Source organism: Serinus canaria, chromosome 1, assembly GCF_022539315.1.
Source record: "Serinus canaria isolate serCan28SL12 chromosome 1, serCan2020, whole genome shotgun sequence".
NCBI lineage: Eukaryota > Metazoa > Chordata > Aves > Passeriformes > Fringillidae > Serinus > Serinus canaria.
The window spans coordinates 47,843,549-47,867,451 of NC_066313.1; the positions used below are offsets into that span (position 1 = coordinate 47,843,549).

The 23,903-nt window shown below is 40.1% G+C and overlaps 1 protein-coding gene across 5 annotated transcripts in view; it reads right to left on the minus strand.

Moving 5' to 3' along the window:
• The window catches only part of STARD13 (StAR related lipid transfer domain containing 13), a 291,026-nt gene that overhangs the window by 53,470 nt on the left and 213,653 nt on the right, over nucleotides 1-23,903 (minus strand). The window contains exon 1 of one of the 5 annotated variants that reach the window (XM_030234036.2): nucleotides 18,160-18,646. The exons of 3 other annotated variants lie outside the window; for them this stretch is intronic. Coding sequence is in view for 1 of the 2 variants with exons in the window: in XM_030234032.2 (XP_030089892.1) it covers nucleotides 8,953-8,962 (10 nt within the window). In the remaining variant the exon portion in view is untranslated. Of the gene's footprint in view, nucleotides 1-8,952; nucleotides 9,004-18,159; nucleotides 18,647-23,903 lie in introns of those variants that run through there. One more of the 5 variants, XM_030234032.2, reaches the window with a different exon arrangement.

Genomic DNA, 23,903 nt, shown 5'->3' on the forward strand with positions numbered 1-23,903 from the left:
AACTATTAATCCTAAGTGCTAGGGAGAGAAGAAGGTACTTCCTTTAAAATATTTCTCTTATTATATTGTGTGAAAGAGGTAAAATGGCTTGGGCACATAAAGAGCTCATTCTTCTCTATGGTCTATACAGAGAATATGGGACATAGAGGCAGATAAAACTAAAGACATTTCCAATGAGATTCTTCTTTGAGGCACATCCTGTTAATGGATGGTGTGACTTGAGGTTCCTAACTTCACTTATTTGCATCTGCTATTCACCATTTGCAGTGGTGGTGTAGTGATCTGTATCCGTGTTTGCAATGGGATTTGAGATTTATGTAGGAACATTCCTGTGTAGGTGCTCTGTGTTTACCACAAACAGCGTGTATTTCCCACACAAAGCACATAATGGGATTAGCTACCTGACCTCAAATCCACTAATCTGAAACATAAACAACCAAGTAAGTACTTATGTTGTTCACCCCCTAATCACCACAATGCCTCATTGATGAACAATTCATTTGTTGGATTCCATATATATCTCTATGGATATATTCCATATATATGTATGTATACCTGTGTTATAGGTATATCTCACTAGAATTAAGCTATTGTCCTATTATCAAGATTCCCCTGTTGCAGTTGATACTATACATTCTTGGTTTTCTTATTTGTTTTATAAGATGAAGTATCTGAAGCTTATAAACAACTCCCAGCATTTTAAACTTGTAGAATTTGCTAGCAAAATGCTTTTCTTTCCCTAAATACGTAGGCAGCCTCTGGACAAAGATGTTAGCTCAAAGCACAGGGCTGGTTCCAAGTTAAAATCAGGTTGAGGGCAGGTCTTCCCAGACAGAGGGGTAGGCATCTCCACTTTCCAGCTCTCTAAGAGCCCTGTTCCTAGTTCTCCCCAGACATAACAAGGGAACTGATTGCTCAGTGCACAACAGGGACTAATGTGAGAACATGATCCTGGCAGAGCCTCAGGAGAAGATTCTTGTAATTGATGTGAAGACAATATAACTGATTTGTAGACACATCATTCTGCACCATGCTTCCTGTATCAGCTTCCCACAACTGTTGCTGATTGCCTTCTTCCCCAAGCATTTTCTTCTCTCTCAGTTTTGAAACTCTGGGAAGAAATAGCAATTTGTTTGTGCCATGCCTATTTGGCATGCTGCGCCGCACTCTTACACAAATAAACAGGGAACACGATGTAACACCACAGCAGCAGATTTAACTAAGATCCAATTGTGCTTGATGCCATCTAAATATGGGAAGAATGTTCCTTTAAATGAAAAATCTTCAACAGAAAAACAAGTTCACCCTTCACAAGTATGTACCATAACATGGGACAATACCATCTTTGACTTATGAGTTCATCAGTGAGAAATTGGCTTGTAGGAGCATTTCTCCTCCAATAGCAGCATTGCTGTATATTGTTTCTTCTGCACAGATCTGAATTTGGGGGGTCTTTTAGAGCTAGTATTAAGCCAGTCTTTGCTAGAAAGTGGTAGCCTGTCCAAAATCACCTCTCAAATAAGTTACCTTTGGCTGAACCACCAGTGTTTGGATCCTGGAGGCTACTGGCTCTTGATTTATATTATGAGATTGTAAGCAACTAGAACAAATAGTTTATATTTCAAGGTGCAATTTATGAATTTAACTGTCTTACTTTTACTGAGTTTCTCACACCAAAAGCTCAGTGACAGCCTGAGTAAATGCTCTGACTTGAAACACAAATCACCTAAAAAATTAATGATGAGCTATTTTCCCAAAAGTCTTAAGGACAAACACATTTCCAGGGCCTCTGAAGAGGAAATACCTCAGGGAGAATATTGTTATTAGGTGACACCGAGCAAATGGTTAGGCAAGAGTGATTGAAGCAGACTGTGTATCCTAAGAATTTAATGAGCAGCTTGAAGGAGTTGATGGCCTGAGGCACAGCCTCAGGTCATTAAATCTCAAATGGTTATTAATCCCTAGGAAATGCTTTCTGTCAAGGTCATTAGTGCTATTATGCAGTGGAAATTGAGGGTGAATCAAGAAATTAGCATATAGCCTGTTTGCGGGAAAAATGTTCTCAGAGAGCATGGGCAGGTCATTTCCAGGAGGATGCTGCAGTGTCCACAAGCCACCTGGCTCAGCTGAACTTCATGTACCTCTCTGCACCACTTGTAAGCTGAGCTGCTCCTTTGCAGAGTGGCACTACAGGAGCTTACCATGCACCGAGCACTTGATTTGGCAGTTTGGCATAAGGGATAACATTAGCTGAAATCCCTTCTACTTAGCATATGATTTTAGGTTGGAGTCCTGCCCTGTTGTTTCTTAGAATAAATCCAGGAAATCTGATTCAGTTCTTGTGTACACTAGCGACCAGAGCATTTGACCAAAGGCTCGAACTGTAAAGGTGTTAGGACCACTGCCCTTTTCTCAGAATTTCCTAGGATAAAGGACACTTCAGTGCCTTCAAGCAGAAATACCTGAAACCAGAACAAATATATCAATTGGCACTTGCGGCCAATTGATATAATCAGGCCAAGAGACTGATCAGCAGGCAGGGAAGGGCAAGAGGTGGTGAGATCCCAGTCTGAGGTCTCCTTCTTGAATCCCATCTCTGCATGGGGCACCTTGTGAACAAAGCCTGAGTTTCCCAGTCACTGCTATCACCTTCCCATTAAGCATGGAAAGTGCTGGTGCATAGATCCTGTGACTTTTTATAAACAGAGTCTAGAGTTCAGGTAGTTATTTGATGCATTTTATGTAGCCAAAGTCATGATTGGGTGTCAGATTTAGTGATTATTTTTTTTTCAGATTCTGATGCTGGTTTGTGATTTGATTCTGGCAAACCAAATCCTATAATTCTGTTAAACTGTCTTTGTGGATCAGATTTTCCTACACTGGAACTATATCTACTACAGTGGTTATTCTGAATTTTGAATTACGTTTATTTGCAAGTGATCTGGAGATCTTCTACAATATAACTATTGTATTATAATGATCAATGCTTGAATTTTAAGGTAATATGAGAGATTGCAATTACTAAAATCTCTCCCTTCTGCTCTAAACTAAGCAGAAAGCCCATAGAATTGTTACATAGTAGAATAATTTTGATTACATCCTGAGGATGATTTCACACCCCAATTATGCAGCTGTCGAAATTAAGTGAAGAGATCTTTCTTTATTAAAGACCCCGAGGAGATTTAGAAAGCAACTGCATATTATACTAAATAAAGAGAAAGAACAAAAGGACAACATGATCCATTTAATTCTTCTGACAATGTCTGCATTAACTGATCAATGCTTAGACATGTATTGCTATTTACTGTTTGATTAAGTGTCCTCACATTCACTTGCATCAGCTAATGCATCCTTACTAAATGGAATTTATGCAAATGTTATTTCAATTACACATTTCTACATAGGTGTCAGGAACCTGCTCATATATGGGAAGAGGAGGACAAAATCACTCTTCTTATTTTGTCTGATTGCTTTCTTGAGAGATACTCATTGAATGGAATTGGTAAATTACTGAAGTACAGAAAACTACTTTCACAATGATATTAAGGAAAAAATTGCCCTTGTAGGACATGACTTCATGTTTTTTGCATGTAGCGAGTCCTTGCTTTTGTTAAGCATATCATAAATATGTTTGAGCACTGATACTGTAAGAAATGAAGTTACACTTTAAAAATGTAAAAGATGAAATTGCATATTAAAAATACAACTATAGCTGAATATTTTTAGAAGGAAACTTTTGCTTAATCTAAATGTTAGACTTCATTCCAAATACCTTCAAAAGAACTCTATACATATCACAGTAAAGAAAATTTTATTTGGCACTACTGGCTCAGACATGGCTGTGAAGCCATAAATCAGATAAAGTATGTATTTGGACACTAAATTATTTTGGGACTTGGAAAATTCCAGTAATGCTATATTTTTACAGCAATATATTCCTGTAACCTAGATTACAATCAAAGGATACATGTAAAGTAATTTTCTTCTGAGGAAAAGATAAATTTAAACTCCTGTTATAAGGGGTCCAACTGTGCAGTTTCACACTGTCTTAAGGAATAAGGTTGTTCTTCTGATGAAAATTTTCAACAGATTTTTGTCATTGAAATCACTGCACCTAAATGTGTCTAACATTTATTTCCATGCTTGCTTTGCTGGATTGGGCCATAAGGCATGCATTGTACTATTTATGTAAGAAGCAGATCTGAAAAAGAACCACACATTCCTCATCTCTCCTGTATTTTCAACAAAATAGAGAATTCCTTACTGCTGGGCTCCTTTTTGGTTTTATTTTCACAAGTATCTTTTCCTTCTGGCTCTCCAACTGTGTTTTTTACTGTCTTAGTTTTCACAGCTATCCCACTAATGTTCAGGATATTTCAGTGAGTCACTGTCAAATCTCATTCCTCCATGTGCTCTGTCACTGAATTTAGGAAAACATTGAACTCCACTGCCTGTGAGGGCAGTCACATTTTCTTCATTGGATCTTATGCAAACACAGAGCAAGGAATAACTTGATAATGCCACCATCTGACTCATGTATTGGGACTGATAATAACTGCAGTCACATCCTGTAGAATGACCAGTTTAAAAAACATTAAAATAAAGAAAGTTGGCATTTTCTCCTCCCAAGGATGGTCATGCTAATTCTTATTTTAAAAAGACTTCATCTAAGAAGATGAAATAAACCAGGGAAAATAAGGCCAAAGTAGAGAGTGAAAGTTCATCTAATCCACTCTCTGTCAAAACCTGCAGGACTAATATTTACTCTTCCTTACAGGAATCCTGGATTCAGGACAAGTTCTGAGATATACCTGACTAAACAGATTGCTTTGGTCTCAAACTAGCTAGGTGGCAAATTTACAGCTCTTTGCTGAAGTTGATGTTTTGATGATACAGTTCCAGCTCTGTTCTCAGGAGGAGACATTAACTCGAGCAGTGTGTGCCTGGAAGGCAGTGCTTACTTTTCCTGACCTTGCACTTAACTCTGGATTGCCACACCTGTAGCAGAAACCCCATAAACTTCTCTTCTTTTCTTGCAAGCAGTATCTTATATTCCTGCCATGCTGGCATCTCAGCACCATTTGCATCTCTGCTCACAGAAATGGTGCCACTTCATGTAATGCCACCTTCCGTGGAGTGTAAGGGGTGCTGGATGATAACGTCACCTGCAGTGCTCAGACTGGTTAGCCCTCACTTTGTCTGATGAATACAAAAATGCAGATCTCCCCAAACTAACACAGGTTTGTTTGGATCAGGGGTCTGCACAACTGTGAGTTTCAGAAGGCAGAAGAGTGGATTCCAGGAAAGCAAAACCAGCAGTGAATGAAAAGCTAAGAATATACTTTGGGTGAAGCATAGAAGAGGGAATTGCCAGTTCCTCAAATAACACTGTTTATCTAACAGTATCCTGTTGGGGGGAACTACGTAACTGCAATGACTCTGAGTAACTGTGCGTACTTATGCCCTGATAATGGGATGAATTATAGTGAAAGTCTGCTCTCAAAGGAGCAATATTTGTGTCAGGCAAACACTGTCTTCTAAACAGCCCATGGCTATCCTTCACAGGGCACAATGAACAAAAAGTGTGTCTGACCAGCCAGGAGTATGTGCTTCCAAATGAAAAAAAAAAAATCCCTAAATTTTAATCTTAGTGATAAATGCCTCTCCAAAACAATATTTCAGAACGAATATTTTTATCAAACACCAGACGCTCTCACTACTAATAAATAACCTGAAGAGTACATTCCTGTTTAGTATCAGTAAAAATATTAGCATTTAGCCCTAAAATATTTTGCATTTAAAACCTTGTGAATAGTTCACAGATGATGACAGTGTTTCTCTGCTTTGGCAAGATATTCTGTCAAATATGTACTTGCTCATTCATAGCTCTTTGAAAAAATTGACAGAATTCAAAGAACAAAATCTCTCTATGTATAACCAAGTCTCTACATTTAGCTGGTGCTTGCAATCTGCAGCACATATAAAGCAGTAAAGAAGCATTAATTAATATTAGTTAATTATTTTTTGTCAAATTATTGTCTTCCTTCAATCTCAGGGTCTGAGCACTGATATTGCCCAATAACCTTCCAAAGCATCAATGCAGAGACCGCAGTCCTCCCCACTGCCTGCTCTTTTCTACTTCCTTTCTCTTAGAATATTTGAAGGCTGAGGTAGTAGAACACAGAAAAGATGATATTTAGTCTCTCTTCCAATACAGACAGGCTTTGAAGGAAGGCAGTGTAAGCTTATTTTAAAAAACCTGATTATTTTTTGGAAAATGTTTCAGCTTGCACACACTGAGTGTGAGCTTTACCAAAGACACCTTCTGTAGCATTGAACAGCAGCAGATCTCCTTCCTCACTTAATACCTCAGTTGTATGTTTCCGTTTACAGTCTGTCTTGATAGTTCATCCTATGTGTGATGAACAAAATCCAAACAGAACTTGCAGGGGAACTGCATGAAAAAAATCTTCAAATGTCCTCTACTATTGTTTTTCATTTTTAATGCTATGGAAGATGTCATTGTGGTCAGAGAAGAGAAAAACAGAGAGGCAAAAAGAATATTTTAGAAAAGTAGTCTTAGAAAAAGCTCTTACTCAAGTGTCTGTCAAGGGGATGAGGTACAATTGTTCTGTTTCATTAATTTTTAATCACATCTGGCAATTGGCCTCAAAAGTCTCCAAGACTTTATGATGCCTCAAAATGAAAAGGGCAAAATGCTTTACTCCATCATTTTGGAAGGCATCAGGGCATCTGTGGTAAATGTAAATCCACTTTCAAAGCAGCCTTAAGGGCTGAATGCTAAGGGAGCTGCTTGAAGGACAGCAATTAACCATGAGACCAGTAGCACCAGCTCTTTTTTATCACAATGATATCATACCCCTAAGGCAAATATTGCTTTCAGGAGATGAAAAAATGAGAAATGACAGCATCACAAATGAGACCCCAGAAATGTTAAGATGGAAGATCCCTAACTGAAATATAATAAATAGCTTTACTGTGGGGTTTTACCTTTATTTATTTAATATTTATTTATTAATTGTTTAATCCATAAATACAAAAAATTTTTAAGTTTTTTAGATCCATTCTGCCATATACCTTCTCAAGTAATTTTCTACTGGAAAAACCTGCACTAGCCACTAACTAAAATTTTATATCCTAACCATAGCCATAATCTTTTTCTAAAAAGCAGACTCTGGACTTCCAAATTTGGCTTTATCCATCTCTTAAATGTTATTTAATAAAATGAGCACATGGAGTTGATAATAGTTCACCACTTTTAATAATTTGCCACTTTTAAAGGTTGCAAAGATGACCAAAACAACAGTCACTTCATAGGTGCCATGTACTGTTACAATGTTAACAAGCTGTGAGCTGTACAGGTGTTTTACTACGCTTGATAAGTTCAGACCAAATGATTTGGTGCCTGGGCTGGAACACATTAGGGATGAACAGGTGGGGTGAGTCCCACATTTTCCCCATGATGGAGAAGCAACTCAGTTGTTGAATTGCTCGACAATTTTTCACTATAATAATTAAAAACATTTACAGGAAACCTAAAAATATATTCCTTTTATGTCTTGCTTCACAATACAACTCACAAAGCTTTACCCAATCATTTCTTCATAAGTCTTTTAATTTCTGCATGCATTACAGTATATTTGTACAACTGCTTCTGAAAGAAATAATATTCATATCATCTGTCTCTCTGGGACACTCTCCTGCCCCCCAAAACAATTTCAGAATTTACTGGCCAGTTTCAGTTGAATCTGACAGGAGGAGCCATGTCTCAAAGATATCACATTTTAGAAAAGCTGGTACTGAGCAGAGGAAAGTATAAAATTAGCACTCTAATAAGGGAAAGGCATTTGTGGGGTGACCCACTCTGCATGCTGAGAAGCAGCAGACAGTTGGATGCAGAGTACACAACATTCTGCATCGGCACCAGTGTCTGTACCACTTCTCTTACAAACATTTAAGGGATGGAAGAGAGATCTGGGAAGCGACATGGAGGAGGGGAAGGACTTGTTTTCAGTGAGGTGGGGGAAAGGAATCCAAATTGGTAGGAAACCAGGCTGCACTGATGTCTGAGCTCAGAAAGCAGAAATTCATTTCACTCAATTTGACAATAACGTCTAAGATGGAAATAAAGGTCAACCACTAGTCATTCCTGGGTAATGGGCTGTTCCAATTTTTGGCAGCTCCAGGATGACTCATGAGAGGAACACATCACTGCTGCATTCTTCGCCAGTGTTGCAGAAGTGACCACATAATGTCCCCACAGCACAATGTCCTCGCACTGCTCTCAGCCCCATCTGTCCCATCCTCTCACTGCTTTCTTCTTTAGAAATTCCAAGAGAAGAAGATAGTGAGGGGCTGTATCACTGAGGGGCTACTCCGCAGCCTACCCCTGCCCTGAGATATGTATATACTTGCCTAGGTCCAAAAAATCTTCTAAAAGTAATTTGCAAGAAAGGACCTTGGAATATCGTATTTCCCAGTCCTACAGAACTACCAAGCTTCAGCATAAATGTCTCTAGAAGAGACAACAAAAATGAGGACATAAGTATGGCCATATCAAACCATCAAGCATCCAGCAATTCCCCAAATACACATCAAATCCAACATCTCTGCAGACCCATCCACTGTTTCACAAACCATTTCACAACAAAAGGCTGTATGAAGCACAAATTTTATCCCTATCAGCCAAAAAAATGTAATGTATTCAAAAGAACAAAGCTTTTTTTCCCAGCATTTTTGTGGTGTGAAGAGACAAATCTGTACAACTGTTGTCATCATTTATATTTCACCACAAAGCCAAAATCAGAATCTTGCAACAGTCAGTGATGCTCAAATGTTTAATGACAAACTGGCTGGTGCCCTACAGAGCTTACAGTCCTCACAGACAGGCAGAAAAGGAAAGGATAAAAAACCAAAAGCATGGAGACTTACGGATGGTCATCCTACGAAGGGAGGAATTTATCTCTTGAGTTAAATGTAGGAGATGTGAGCTCAACACACTCAGAACAAGTAGAGCCCAGGACTGCCTCTCTCTGAGGGGAGTGCTCTAATTCTTGGGCTATTAAGCAAGAGGAAGATAAATCACATTCATCTTCAAATGAGTAAAACCCAACTGCATGGAGCTGCCAGCATTTATTTCCTATTGTTCCTCTATAATCCCAGTGGAAGAGGTACTTAGATGAGGCAGACTGAATCATCCTTGGGTGGGTGGATGGATAGATGGAGAGATGGAGAGGGGGAATAGATCTTCCTCCTCAGATCTTCAGTAAGCAACTCTTACTCTCCTTAGACTGTACAAGCAGTTGTGACAAATTTACTGGACCTTCTGCTTAAACCCCAGGTACCTAAATCTTGAATTAAATTAAGTGGGTTTTCCACAAGACACATACTCTCTCCAGCAAATGTCACTGTGTCTTGCTTTTTCAGACAAATACCATGGTATTGCTAATTATAGTGGGCCTGACTTTCATCTGGAATAAATTAGTATTGTTGCTGCCAATGACTGACCTAGAAAATCCATGTAAGACTGCAGGATCCTTGCAAGAAAATGAGGCTCTGTGTTAGGTGGGGCATTGTTGCTAGGAAGACCTGTTGCTGAATGTTTTAATCCAAAAGATTAAAAACATTATTTTACATTATGGTCTCTGATTTAGCACGGTAAACAACCTCCAAAACGGCAATCTAGTAACAGTGCCTTTGTCCCTTCTTGCCATCAATGGCAGACTGTTTTCCCTTTCTTTTTTTTCAAAATTACCCAGAAAAATACAACAGAATAGACCCAGGAACCAAGTGCTTTTTCAAATGTAGAACATAATTTAATCTTTACAACAGAGAACAGAAGAGCGTGGGTTTTCTCTGACTGTGGACTTCTTGTAATTTCACTGAAGATAAATATTTAGATAGCAACCAATGGGATATTTAATTGTCAGGAACTATTATATTTAAAGAAAGTGCTAGAGATTTTCAGACTTGTTTTCCTATGTGTGCTGACAACTCATTCCCATCATTTACCTTCTGTATGACATCTAAATACAATCACTGCTGTAATTTGTAAATTGTTAATATTAGGACTGTAGGGATGGCTATGCTTTCAGTTGTACATAAAGAAAGGACAGCTTTTACATCAACATCTGGCTGACCTTCATTACTTTCCCATCCATTTTGTACTCCTCCTCCTTCTACTTGGCCTATTTTTTTTTCTAGTTGTGCCCCTGTCTGATTTCATCCAGGAAACTGCACACCCTGACTGCTCTTGGCTCCTGTAATACTCCTGTAATACTCATAAACCATGAGACAAATAAACACAGGAGGAAAGAGCAAAACCAAAGCAGGAGGAGATCTGGCAAACCTATATATGTGAATCCTCCAGCTGTGCACATAATCAGTCCATGGCACCATCTGAACCACACAGCATCCTGCCTGCTCCTTCCATCCTCTCCCCTGCTCAGTTTGTGTGAAAAGGAAAAGTTCTTCAGGACAGGACCAAAACTTCTCATAAACGTGACCAGCACTCACAGAAATAGGACTGGCAATGGGACAACTGGTTGGCTAAATGATACAGTCCTCTGTCAGGAACTAACCCATAGGTCTGACAAACCCACAACGGATAGAATAAGGGTGTAGGAGTTCAATTTCAGGAGCAATTCTCAGTACTATTTACTCTTTGGGGGAAGCTTTTCACATCACAGCTTATCTAAGTGTCAAATAAATTCTATATTAATATCTAGTTCAAAGAGATCCTGAGAAGTGTTACTATTTGGACTTCAGATCTCTGGAGGAAAAGCACCCTGAAGGAATGTAGTAACTGGAATTGCATGGGTAGAGTCTCCAGTTGGTTGCCAGTGAAATTACAGATTAGATACTAGGTTAACATATGCAGCAGAAGAAGCTGAGTAAGAAATACATGTATCAGTAGAAATGTATTTAATGACTTTATCAGCTTGCATTTGTCAAATTCTGTTGGGTTTTGAGTACAGCCAGAGAAACACCCCCAAAAGGATCAAAAGAACATTATTTCTCATATCATAAAAATAATTTTACTCAGAGAATAAGAAAATGAAACAACTTCTCACAAAGAAAAATGACTTTGTAAGATGATGCAGCTCTGAACCAAATTACATACATTCTACTAATCAATAAAATACAGTCGTCAAGGCAACAATGACATGAGAAAGTGAAATACAGAGGTCTGTCTTACATAAACACATACACATACCAATATGTTTTGTGAACTTTTGTAATCTAGCAATGACTTCAAGGAAAAATATGTTTTTACAAAAGAACACATATTTTCCCAGGCTTGATAGATTCTTGTGTAAGAGCTTTTATGAGATTTTAGACAAGTTGCATTTTGTTTGCTAGTCTTTGTTCTTGTTCTTTCTTTTTTTAACTGGAAAAGAAATGTTGCAAGAAAACTGCTTTCAGTGAAAATTTATTCTTGCTATAAAAGTGATTTAAAACAGTGACAATTGGATGGGAGTTAAAACTCAATCAAAGCATTTGAAAATTGATCCTGAACATAGTTTAGATTTAAAAAAATTGAATTTGTAGATCCTATCGGTATTATATTATGCAGACTTTAAGGGGCAAGCTCTGAGTACAAAGACTAAATAAGAAAGGATTTTCTTTTCACAGGTCTTATAATTTTCATTGTATATTTGTCACCTGCAAGCTCAGCTCGGCTGCCTTATTCAACAACTGTTATAATGTCAGTGGTCTGAGTGGAACAAATCAGAGCATGATGTTATTGATCATGACTATAGGTGATCCCAGCCACACCCTCTAGTCTCTGATTTTGTGTTTAATTTTAATATATCAATTAATTATTTCATAGCTTACCACCAGAACCTCTCAGTACCTGTGCAGGCTGCTGGTACAGGCTGTTTCTTTCGCTGTAGCTAAATAAAGCCCAGGTGGCCCAGCATTGTTCACAACATCTTGCCCCTTTTTGCAAAAACTGTGGACAATACCTTCTGGTCACAGAACACCACCTCATGGCTCCTTAAATTACTGCTCATGTTTCACCCACCTGTGTGCTCAGCCACCTGGAGCTGGCAGGTACTTTCCCAGCTGGAATGCCATAGCAACTAGGGCTGAATAATCAAGGCAGAACTATAGCTGTGTATTGAATTTGCTCTGGAAGTTCCTGTGGACAATATAAGTGTAATATAAATAAATAATATGAAGCATGAGGATGTTTGACTGCTGCCTTAGTGGTCTGTAAGCATGCTCATTATAAGTACCAGGCTTTCAAGACTCTATTTTCTGAAAGATGGTTTTCAAACAATTTTTTAAAATGAACTGGTTTAGCTCATTTAGCATCTAAGTTCACTGAAAAACTCCTCTAGAGATATCCCACTGAGATCTGCCTCCCAATTTTCAATTCAGTTAAAAAATGAAGCTAACTCATTATGCAGCTGTCTGAAATATTCTTGTAGCTGCAAACCCATGGTGTTTTTACAAAGAACTGAGTATACAGGATGGTATTTTCAGGTATGTATAAGCAATTATAGTCCAAACAAAATAGTGTCTTCATTCCTCATTGGGTTAAGTGATGAAAAGACTGACTGCTACGTGTGATTACCTCTATTAATTTAGATGTATAAATTAGACACGTTCCTGCAGGCCTATGGAGATTAAATGTACTATGTAAGTGCTAAATATTAACATAAATCTACATTTTGAATTCAGTGGCTCAGAAGCACAAGAGAGGTGTACATCATTGTGCCTCTATCAACCCCATTCACTTCTGGTTATCTTGTGCTCATGCAGGTCATTAGCCACTGGTGGAGGGATGTGACAAATTAAACATCTCCTGAACAAATCTTCTAAATCTTCTGCCCAAAGAAGTTGTGGATGCCTCATCCCTGGCAGTGCTCAAGGCCACATTGGGTGGGGCTTTGAGCAACCTGATCTAGTGGACAGTGTCTCTTCCCACAGCAGGAGTTTGGAATTAGACTATATTTAAGGTCCCTTCCAACCCAAACCATTCTATGCATCTATTATTCTTTTGAACCCTTCTTCTGTGACAAGTGAGGGCCCATCCTCTCCTTTAGGAGCCAGCTGGGATGCACAGACACAGGAGGGACACAAAAATAGCAATGCCTCAATGCTATGCTCTGCTGTGCTGGAAAAGAAGATGCAGAGGTTCTTTTTGGAACTGGAGTTTAGGTACAGAAAGGGGGTCCCCAAGCACATGGGCAGCAGTCTCCAAGTATTTCCTTGAAATGAAACCAGCTGAGACCATGTTGTGACTTTTCAATGGTACGAAAGTGCTCATGGCTGGCAAAGGACTGCCATTTGCAGTTTTTGTCCCTGCTCAAAGCTTGTATAACAAGAGCTAAAGCACACAGTGCTCCTATTTCCCATAAAGTCACCCCCAAAGGGAAGGGACATGTCCCACTGAAGGGGTGAGTTCAGCACCACTTCTCCCAGCAACACTCCATGAAGACACTCCAGCCATCAACCCCTTTTGCAGGATTGCTGGTTCCCAGGCTCCTTCTGCCTAAACTGTTGGCTGCACTGGCAGATTTCAAGAACTGAGACAGCCCTAATTAGTGATTTCACAAGACCTTCCATTCATTTGCAATTCAGTAGCTCAATTCCACCTTTGAGAGACATCTACCACTTGTCTTACCATCTCCACAGAAGCTCCCTCTACCAATCCTTTCCTTTTGTCTATAACATCCACAGATATAAGAGGAAATTTTATGTGACACAGAATGATTCTGTTTTACTGAGTCTACTTGCTTTCAAAAGCATCAATAAATCAACAAACCAGAGGCAATTAAGTAACAAAAACAATGCTAAGGGCTTGATTTAAATACATAAACCCTGGAACATTCAGGACTCAACCTCAGCCCATTCTGTCTGTCCCTGCGCAAAATGTTTAAACATCAAGTGAGCTTATCTCTTCTAGATGTGTTTGGTGGAAGGAAACTGAATTTAATGTAGCTTCCCTGTATTTTATCTGCTTACATCAGAACCCTATTATTATTTTAACCTTTCAGTGACTTAATTAATGTTCCAGCCAAGAAAAAAAATTGCCTGGGTGGCCTGAATATTATACCTCCATATTTTTTTATGAGGTGACCTTTCTGAGTTCAAGTAACCATGTTTGATCACTGGTTTTGGGTGGGAGTTTTGCTTGTGAGGATTATAAGTGCATTACAAGGAAAGCCTACTTGATTTATGCATAATTTTTCTCTGAAGGTACAAAACAAGTAGCCATCAACTTAATGCTACTTAATGCTGAAGGCTTTAAAGGGTCACACAAAGTCATCCTTTTTACAGAACAGCAAACAATCATGATTCTAGGTTAGGGTTATAAATGAGTAAGTAAATCACTTATGCACTGCATTCAGCTGGCCCCCACTCCGAACTCATTTAGCACACAACAGCTTGGCTGTTGCCGTATGTCTTGCGCAGACATTCAGTGGGTGGTTTCATAATGTTCCACAGCCTACAGAGTTCTTTTTTTTTTTTTTTTTTTGTTTAATCTAATTTACTGCTTTTATCAATATCTGATAAGAAAACAAGAGGCAGCTGTAGCTCTACCACCCGCCCCATGCTTGTCACGTGCTATATTACAAAGCATGAATGGACAAAACTTGTTTAAAAATGGGATAATATGCAACATGTCTAAAATATGGTCTGAGATATTTTATTTGTAAGAACTTGCACTCTCAGGAGGGCACTTTTGTGGTGGCCACATGAAAAACGATTCCATGTAATGAAGAGATATAAGAGCTGACTAATAAAAATGTAGGGACTGGAGCCTGACCACACCACCCTACCAATCCTTACTGAAGAGGAATGATTAGGGGCTATAAGTCCTCAAACGTGCTCCAAATTACTAGGAGAATGCAGTCCCATTGGATGGAAAAAACAAACTTGCATCAGCTCAGACCACTCTTTTCCCTGCCTGCCCAAATTCAAGATTAATGGGAGACACTGGACTTATAGTGGAGTTGTTTACCAGCACTCTCTCTCTAAAGGAAGAGAGACCGCATCAAGAACCCTGTGATAAAGACAGATCTAAATAAAGTAACTGGTACACTTAATTTGTTCTGGATCATCAGGCAGCTCAGTGGCATAACCAAGGAAGGTAACTGGCACGTTCCTCTGGAACCCATGGCACTACCCACTGTCCTCTTGAGTTAGATATGCCAAAAAGCAGGAAAGGTTCAAACTAAAGAAATGAAGAGAAAAAGCAGCTACGCCTCTGTGAGGGTGCCAACAAGGAACTGTTCTGTGGGAGGATAACCAAATCACATAGTGTCTGAGAAGGAAATGAAGGAAATTAAGAAAACAGAAAAGGTTACAACTTATCTAAATTTCTGTAAACTTAAAAATCAAAATCAGAGGTCAACACATGAGTAAAAACAAAATGTCTGATAGCCATAAGAACATCCTGAAAACACAGGGACAGAAAATGAGTGCACGTCAAGATGGCATGAGGAGCAGTGAGGCTGAAGAACAAGCTGAGTAGGCTGAATGATAGTGCATGGCAGGATGCTGTCCAGAAGAGAGGTGAGGCTGAGTTTATTCTTAGGATACTGTTCAAGCACAGTGCTCAACTGCTCCTACTGCTCTGATAAAAATACTTGGTAAATAAAGGAAATTTCCACAGCAGTTTGGGTACATTAAAGATCTTTTCTTTTCTTTTCTTTTCTTTGTCTTTCTTTTCTTTTCTTTCTTGTCGTTCTTGCTTTTCTTGTCTGTCTTTCTTGTCTTTTCGTTTCTTTCTTTTCTTTTCTTTCTTTTCTTTTCTTTTCTTTTCTTTCTTTTCTTTTTTTTTCTTTCTTTTTTCTTTCTTTCTCTCTTTTTCTTTCTTTCTTTCTCTCTCTCCCTCTCTCTCCCTCTCTCTTTCTCTCTCTCTTTCTCTCTCTCTTTCTTTCTCTGTCAGTGAAAAATGTCTTGACTGTACTATGTGGTTATGTCTGGGAAACTGCATGTGATGGGGGACACACAATAATTTTCCCTTTCCCCGGGTTTGTTATGTAATCCTGCATTGCATTTGGCCTTGTAATAATTAGTAGAGGACCCTGTGAAGAGCTTTTGGGTACCAAATGAAGTGGTATTGTCAACTGAAAAATCCATTTTCCTTTCCATTTTTGTTAACACATTAGCAGTGTACTTACTGACTGAAAAACATAACCCCCACCCTTTCGTTTCATCATATGAAAATCTTGGCACTCACTCCCTGCAACATGAAAGCAAATGCCTGTAGACATGCCTGGTATATAACAAGTGCCTGTCATGCTGTGATGTGAGCTGAATTGATTTGAAGGCAAACACCTTGACAGACAGGCCATCAGAACACACACAAAAATAACACAGAGATAAATGAATAACACTGATGTACAGCATATCCCTGTTGTTTCTAATGTGCTTGGCAAGCTCTTTATTCTATATAAATAAAAAAAAAAAGACAGGAATTGAGGCTATTTTAGCAACAAACATCAGAAAAAACAGTATCATCACCCCAGCATACTAATCTCTTGTGCTAAAGAGGGACAAGCTGTTTCTGCAAGCCTCACACACTGAAAACAGACTTTTCCCAGATCTTTCACAAAGTCTTTCCTCCTTCTGCAGTAACAGCACACACCATTAGCCAAGCTTTTGGGAGGTTACAGAGACCTGTACCCATTTCTGTCTATTCCCCTTCAAACCTCTGCAAATCATAATTTCCAAAATGTGCCTGGCACTAGTGGAAGCACAACATGCAACACTCAGCTTGCTGCACCCAGGAAAAAGCAGCAAACCTCTGGCTGCCTGCAGTAGCAGATGCAGCAGCAAGACATGTCTAGCATGGTCCCTTCAGAAGGTGCCAATAACCCCAACCAGAACAGGATGTCAGGATAATGCAAAGAATTCACTTTTTGCCCCAGTTGTCCCTGCCATCAGTCACTGTGACCCCTCCTCCTAAGTAAATGAAATCAATCAGCAGGGATTTCTGTAAAATACATAAAACAGTCATCTTCCAGACTCTACCAGAAGATAAATGGTTCCAGACATTGGACTGCAGCCATTTTCCCACACATGCTACAGTGTTTTGTCATCCATATTGGGCCATAATAGTGAGTGGGTTTTACTTTTTGGTTTTTTTTTTTTTCCTCAGTCAGCAGCCAATGCTTCTGCTTCTAACTCGTACACTAAAACCACAGCAACAAGAGTAATTTTTCTGTACAATCTGTAATAGAACAGTTTCACTCCCAATCAGACAGTCTGGGGTCTTGTACAGAACTTTGACACTTTTCTGCTACAGATAATATCATCTTATTGCTCTCAGCTGGAGCTCCACAAACCTTTTTAGGATTAAAGCATATCACCCCAAATACAAGCCACTGAAGTGAAACAAGCATGAAATTATAAGCAATGCAAACGTTATCTGAGAACCTGCTAACAAGAAATAATATGATTGCTTACAATATCTCATGTTGGCTTTTGTGCTAATTTCAAAGAAGGCTACAAGTATACGACAAAAGATGCATCACAGTGTGAGTTTTCAATTAATTTTAACATATTTTCAAGCAAGTCCTTAACAATCTGTTAACATAAAATACACTTTGGAAAGAACCATGGGGCTTTTTCATTATTAAGAAATGTGCAACCAAATTCTATCCTTAATTAAATCAGGAGTAATTTTATTAACTACAGTAGACTTAAACCTGACTTACATCAGTGTAACTGAGGGTAGGATTTAGCCCCGGGGTGTTTATACACTGTAGTTCCAGTTAGTTTAGATCTATTTGGGTGGGAACTCCTTTCCCCTTTCCAGAAAAAATATTCCTGCCTACCCTTTTTCACCTCGCAGCTGGGGCCAAAACAGCCTTTTCTTCTAAGATATTTTTCTGAAAGGTTACGAATAAATCTTATCCTCGATAGGAGGTGATCTTATTAAACAAAAAACACACTCTGAAGTAAGGGACATCAGCAGTTTTAAAGTTTGTTTACAAGTTTTGAAACATGCCACCTCAAACAGATAAGCTTATTTACATCTTACAAATAAATAAAAACTTTAAGTAAAAGCCATTTAATACAGGAGCTACTTATGTCTGTTTTCAAAGCTGAAAAGCCCTTTCAAACAGTATTAGCTGCTGTATTAAACATCCCTGTTCCAGTACAGAAACTTACTGTCCACAGATATCCTTGGGCTCCACTGCACCTCTGAACCAAAATCACTTTCTTCTTTACTTCATTTTCTGCTCTCTTGAAATCGGATTCCCAGTTCCTGACAGATGGCTCCTCTGTCACCGAGCTCTGCTTCCGCCTCCTTATTGCTGCCAGCTAATACTTCCCCGATGCTTAGCTGTTGTCTGCAGAGCTGTGCTCTACATCATTTCTACTCTGATCAATGCTCCGCTTGGTTTTAGGTTGTTCCTAGTCCCGCCTCCTGCTCTTGAAGAAACGAAAACTCACAGCTGGATTTTCTATAAATCATCCCTTTTAAGAGTGGCTGGGCAAGTATGGCAAATACTACAGCTAAGACCTGCTGCTCTATTTCAAACTTCAAAAACAATTCCTCATCTTAATGATGCACACATGAAAGTTAATCATGTACTAAAATCACTAATACTGAAAAATAGTGGCCAGATAATTGTGACCTTCAGGGCTTAGACGCTGATTAATGTAATACAAAACTCCCCTCTGTTCCGGGGGGGAATATGGTAAAATCTACTGCCTCGGTGAACTGCTTTATATAGCGCTGTGCTTTGAACAGGAGCTTGTCATTCTTACAAAGATAAATTTACATTTGCAATACAGAGCTTTCTGACAGACCAGCCCAGTGTACATAGTGTTTAGGCTAGCAGCCCTAAGCTTGAAAGAGACTTTACCATCACAGCAGCTCTTCTGAAGTGTGGGCAGGAAATACTTTTATTTTCTGCACAGCACTAAGTGCACTACACAGTGCTGAGCTCATTACCATGTTTAGCAAAGCATGGAGTATAAAAGCAAGGTGGTACCATAAAACCAGCACTACGAACTTTGTCCCCACGAAAACAGCAAAACAGAGCCGAGTTTCTGTAAACTGTTAATTGTTCTAATCCTCCACCTTCCAGATCTTCTTAAGAAACTGTGTTGTGAAAATGAAAAATGACTGGACAGATCTGGATACAGTCTGAATGGGCTGCAAAATCCTGGTGCTTTCTCTAGGATTTTTCTATGGTGAGAGCCACATCCCAGCTAAAGTGTTGCCAGGGCTAAAACCAACTCCTTCCTTACCAATAGCTGCCTGTGTCCTAGTGGCCCATGAGTTCCCCTGACTGCTGCCCACACTGAAGAGCAGCTGAGCTGCTGCTGGAGATATGATGAAGGACTCCTTGGGTTTCCAACTGGGGAAGTGTGCAAGAGCAGCATGTGCCAACAGCAACTCTTCCCCAAGTGTGCCACTCAACTCCCAGCAAGCTGGGACCCATGGGCTTCTCCTGTCAGCTGCTGTAACTGAACCATTGCATCACTGATCTTCTATGAGTGGATCTCATTCCTTTTTGAGTCTCATCTACTCTACCCTACAGTGTTCTAAAAATGCAGTGGAAAAACACCAAAAAAAGCACTTTTGTCTATTTATTCTGACTCTCTAACCACTTCATTAAGTGACCAATAATCCTCCCAAGTCCAGTTTTTCCACATGATAGATGAATCTGTGCACTTCTGTCAGATCCAATTTGACTTTTTTCCCTAAGCTGAAGAATCTCCCCGTTTCATTCTGGTCAGTCTTTCTGCTCATCTCCATAGGTACTGCTGCTCCCATAAGCACTGCAGCCAGCCCTTCACCTGACAGAAGCTGATGCCACAACACCCAAGCTCAAGCCTTGCTCCCAGTCCATGACTGATGTTGTTGAAAATATTCTCACTTCCTTTGCTTTCAGTTCTGCAGACAGTAAGGGAGGACAGTCACTTGTCAGTCACCTTGTGATCTCCACCACCACGGCATGAGTGACCTGAACACAAGAATTTCAGAACAACCACACCAGACTAATTTCCAAATACTTACTAGCCTGGCAGCCCAGGAGAAAGCAGTATGGATTAAGTAGCCAGGAATGCTCTGAGCGAAGGACAACACCACTGTGATGCAGCTACTTCTCTGTTAACCAGCAGCCATAAAACACAGGTCCTGGGCCTCTGTCCAAGCTGTGACTCAGATCTGAAGTGCTGCAACGACAGTGCTCTCCTGTGGATGCACTGGTTGATCAGTGCCAGTAATTTGATGATGGAGAGTGAAATGAGCGTGGGCAGAGCACTATCCCTGCACCCAATCCAAATATGTAATGGTAAATATAGCAAATCTGCTTTCCAGGTGCTGCGGCACATTCAGTACTTATCAGATGTCAAAAAACCCCACATAACCGATTAAAATTACTTGTTTGACCTTTAAAGTGTACTTAAAAATCTATAAATGAGACCCATCAGTAGTACATATCCAGTTGAATAATAACAGAATTTTGAATCTCCAGAAAAGGTTTCCAAAGAGATTAAATACTCAATACAATGGTGTGACATGCACTTATATAGATTGGAGATCTTCCAAGGACTTTGGAAGATCATTTTAGATGCTCAATATAGAGCATTTTGTTTAATGTCTGGAGTAATGTTTATGGTACAGGGGGCAAGACTTGCTCTTTCTCTGCCCTGAGATTGCTGGCCATCACCTGAATAACAGGAAAATGTTTGCTGCAGGTGGAAGTAAATATATTTATTATACATTGTCCTCCCTGTGGTTTAACTCCAGAAAGTGCACTGAGTTCTTTGGGGATGAAAGGGAAGATCTGCTGTTACCACCAGTGAGTGTTCAGTTCATAGGCTCAAATTAGAGTAAATGTCCAATAAGGCAGAAAAATGTGGTAGCAGAGATGATGGTTTATCAGGACCTTTTCTCTCTGCAAATCTCTTTTTGAGCCACACTACTTGCTAGTGGTGAACACAGCCCTACATGTAGCAGCCGAGTATGGCTGAACCCAAGGCCATGGAACGAGCTCAGATTCCAGGAAATAATCCCCTGCATTGTTGGTCCCTGTTCTGGACCACTTCTACCAACTCCTTCCTAAGCAGTGTGAACACAAGTCTGTGTTCCCTGGCTGTGGGATCCCTCATTTTCCCTTGTTTGGAAGTACAGATGCTGTCCCAGGGATGAAGGACAGCAGGACAGTTCCTCCTGTCACTGTTGTGCAGCCCTCACTTCCCCCTCACCTGGAAATGGTTGTGAGATTTGCTGGGACCCTTCTGGCACACCAAGCTCACAAATTGTTTCAGCTCCCATAACTGCACTGGGAAGAGGAAGGAGAAGGAATAAATAACTTGCCACTTCCCTCCAGTGACTTGTAACTAGAAGAGCTCAGACTTCTCCATGCAATGAGGACAGCCGTGCTGGCTTGGCCCTGAACTCTTTTTGGGAATTGTATATATTTAATATGTCAAGCCTTCTACCCTGAAAAGCATTTACCTTTTGTCTGGGGAAAACTTTTAACAGTTTAAAGGCACTCTGACTGTAGCCTATAATGTGGTGAATAGAATTATTAAAAACCTTGCCTTTTGCATCTTAAAACTCTAAGGTACTCAAGAACACATTATTTCTTCTTACTGTCAGATGTTGCTTTGCTAAGACAGAATGCATAAGACACTAGAGAGATGTGGGAAAGTCTTGACTTCTCTGAGAAAAAACAACAGGTATGAGGACACTGATGGAAAGGTGAGCAAGATGAAGATGCTTATCTATGAGGACAAGCACTTGTGTCTGCCTACAGAACCTCTGCACCCCTGCCCTGCAGCCTTCTTTCTCTGATAATCTAAACATCCATTTTCAGCTGAAACTTCTCCACAGCTGAGCTACACTTGGGTCCTCCAGCTCAAGTTCTCCTCATTAGTTTTCACCATCAAGTTGAAGGCAACAAGAGCATTCAGGAGATCTTTGGATACTGGAGACTACAGCAGAGCCCTGTTTCAGTCTCCTTTGATAAAACAAGCTACTTCCCCTCTAACAGCTTTTCCGAACCCCCTAATACCAGCTGAATGGGGGCTGGATCCAGGGAATGAGAGCTGACTGCACCATTGCAGATGTGCCACTCTGTGCCATGTACTCCCCTCTCCCATGGGAATACACTGCCAGACAGACCCAATGGCCAGGCTGCACTGCCAGCCCACTTTTTGGGAGTGACTTGCAATTATTCTCCAGCCCGCAAAGGCGCTGAAGCCTTTGATCTCCTCTGTGGCTCCCAATTGCCAGCCTCCAGATTTTGCCGGCATTTCCTGCTCCTGTTCCCTAATCATGCTACCACACCACTGATAATCACAGTACAACTGCAAACTGAGTTGCCTGCAGAGGAAAGGCAAATGGAGCCAGTGCCCCACTGTATGACCCCTTCCTTTCATCCCACTTTCTTACTGCATGTCCTCTGCTAATCCTGGCAGATTCTGGAGAAGAACTTGAGGCAAAGGTTTTACTTTGTGTCACCAGGAATGAACAAACCTGTTTTCATGTTTCACTTAGAAACATACTCATATTTTTCCTAAAGATGATGGAACTTGATAAGTTATAGAGATGAGGGAACATAAAGTGCTGCACCACTTCCAGCCAGAAGACAAGGGGGAAAGGAAAAACAACACTGGGTTATTAGTATTTGAAACTCTGAATCAAAATGGATATTTTGAGGCAAAATCAAAATAAAAAAGCCAATTGAAAACTTCCTATCTAAAACAGAAAACTGTAATAACAACATGTTGACTGGGGAATTTTCTCCTGGGCAGGTTTCATGCAGTAGATGCTCTCACCTCTGACTGCCATTTCCCAAAGAGATCCTGAACTATTTGTCATTCATTTAGTATTGTGGTTGTTATGTAAAGTAAGACAGTTGTGCTATCTCCACCTGATGAGAAAGCCATACACTTTTGCATTTTAATTTAAACACATTCTTTGAAGAATCAAAGCATGCATTACCTAACTTACTTTTCAGAAAAAACTCTCTCATTTACACTTGGTCCTCATTAAGTCTTTCTTCTGCTGGAAAATCTCTGGAGTTAACATGGCATATCTCTGTGTCACGTGTGTTCCCTTTTAATAGCCAACATAAATGTTTTCATCTCTGGACTCTACAGCTTTAGTCTCACTTATGAAAGCCAAGCAGTGCCTCTCTGCTTTACTCATCACGCGACCAAAGGACTGCTGATCTCCCGCTTGTCTACGGGCAAAGCAAGGACTCCCAAAGCCTGGCCCAACGCCATTCCCTTTGGTTGGATCCAACTGATCTGCTGATAAACTCCATCCTGATTCCAAATACCCTTCAGCAACCTCTGTTTCCCAATATGTTTCCCTTCCCAAGGACCAGCAGTGCCACACTCGTTCAATGGCACCTCGCGCTCGCCTCTGCGCTCCTGCAGGCTGGGCCTGGGACAGTGTGGCTGTACGCTCCCGCCACGGGGACGCTATGTGACAAGGCATCTCAACAGCCCTGAAAATGGCACGTGCCATGCTTCAATGATGGCAAGCCCTGCTTAATATGAGGTTCACTTTGTGCCTGACAGAGGCACAGTATTTCATTAGTATGTTAAAACGCTTCAAAGAGTCAAAATAAAAATTCTTGGAATTGCTGCATGAGTCAAAACTTTAAGAAGCTTATATTAAAATATGAATCACTGGCTTGCTTCAAGGGAGGAAAAAAATCCTTGTTTTCAGCAGAAAGTTAATTGGGTGTCCTGAAAATCAGTAATTAAAAACACCATTAGTAGACAATAATCATCTGCAGTGCTAGCTTCCTTCTGAACATAAAAGGCTTTAAAAGCACAGAGTAAGAGAGAAAAGTTCAGCATCAGCATTTGCCTCAAGATCCAATGCACCCGGGGGCTGGCCTAGCATCCCTTATGCAGGGAAATGAGAGCTAGAAAAG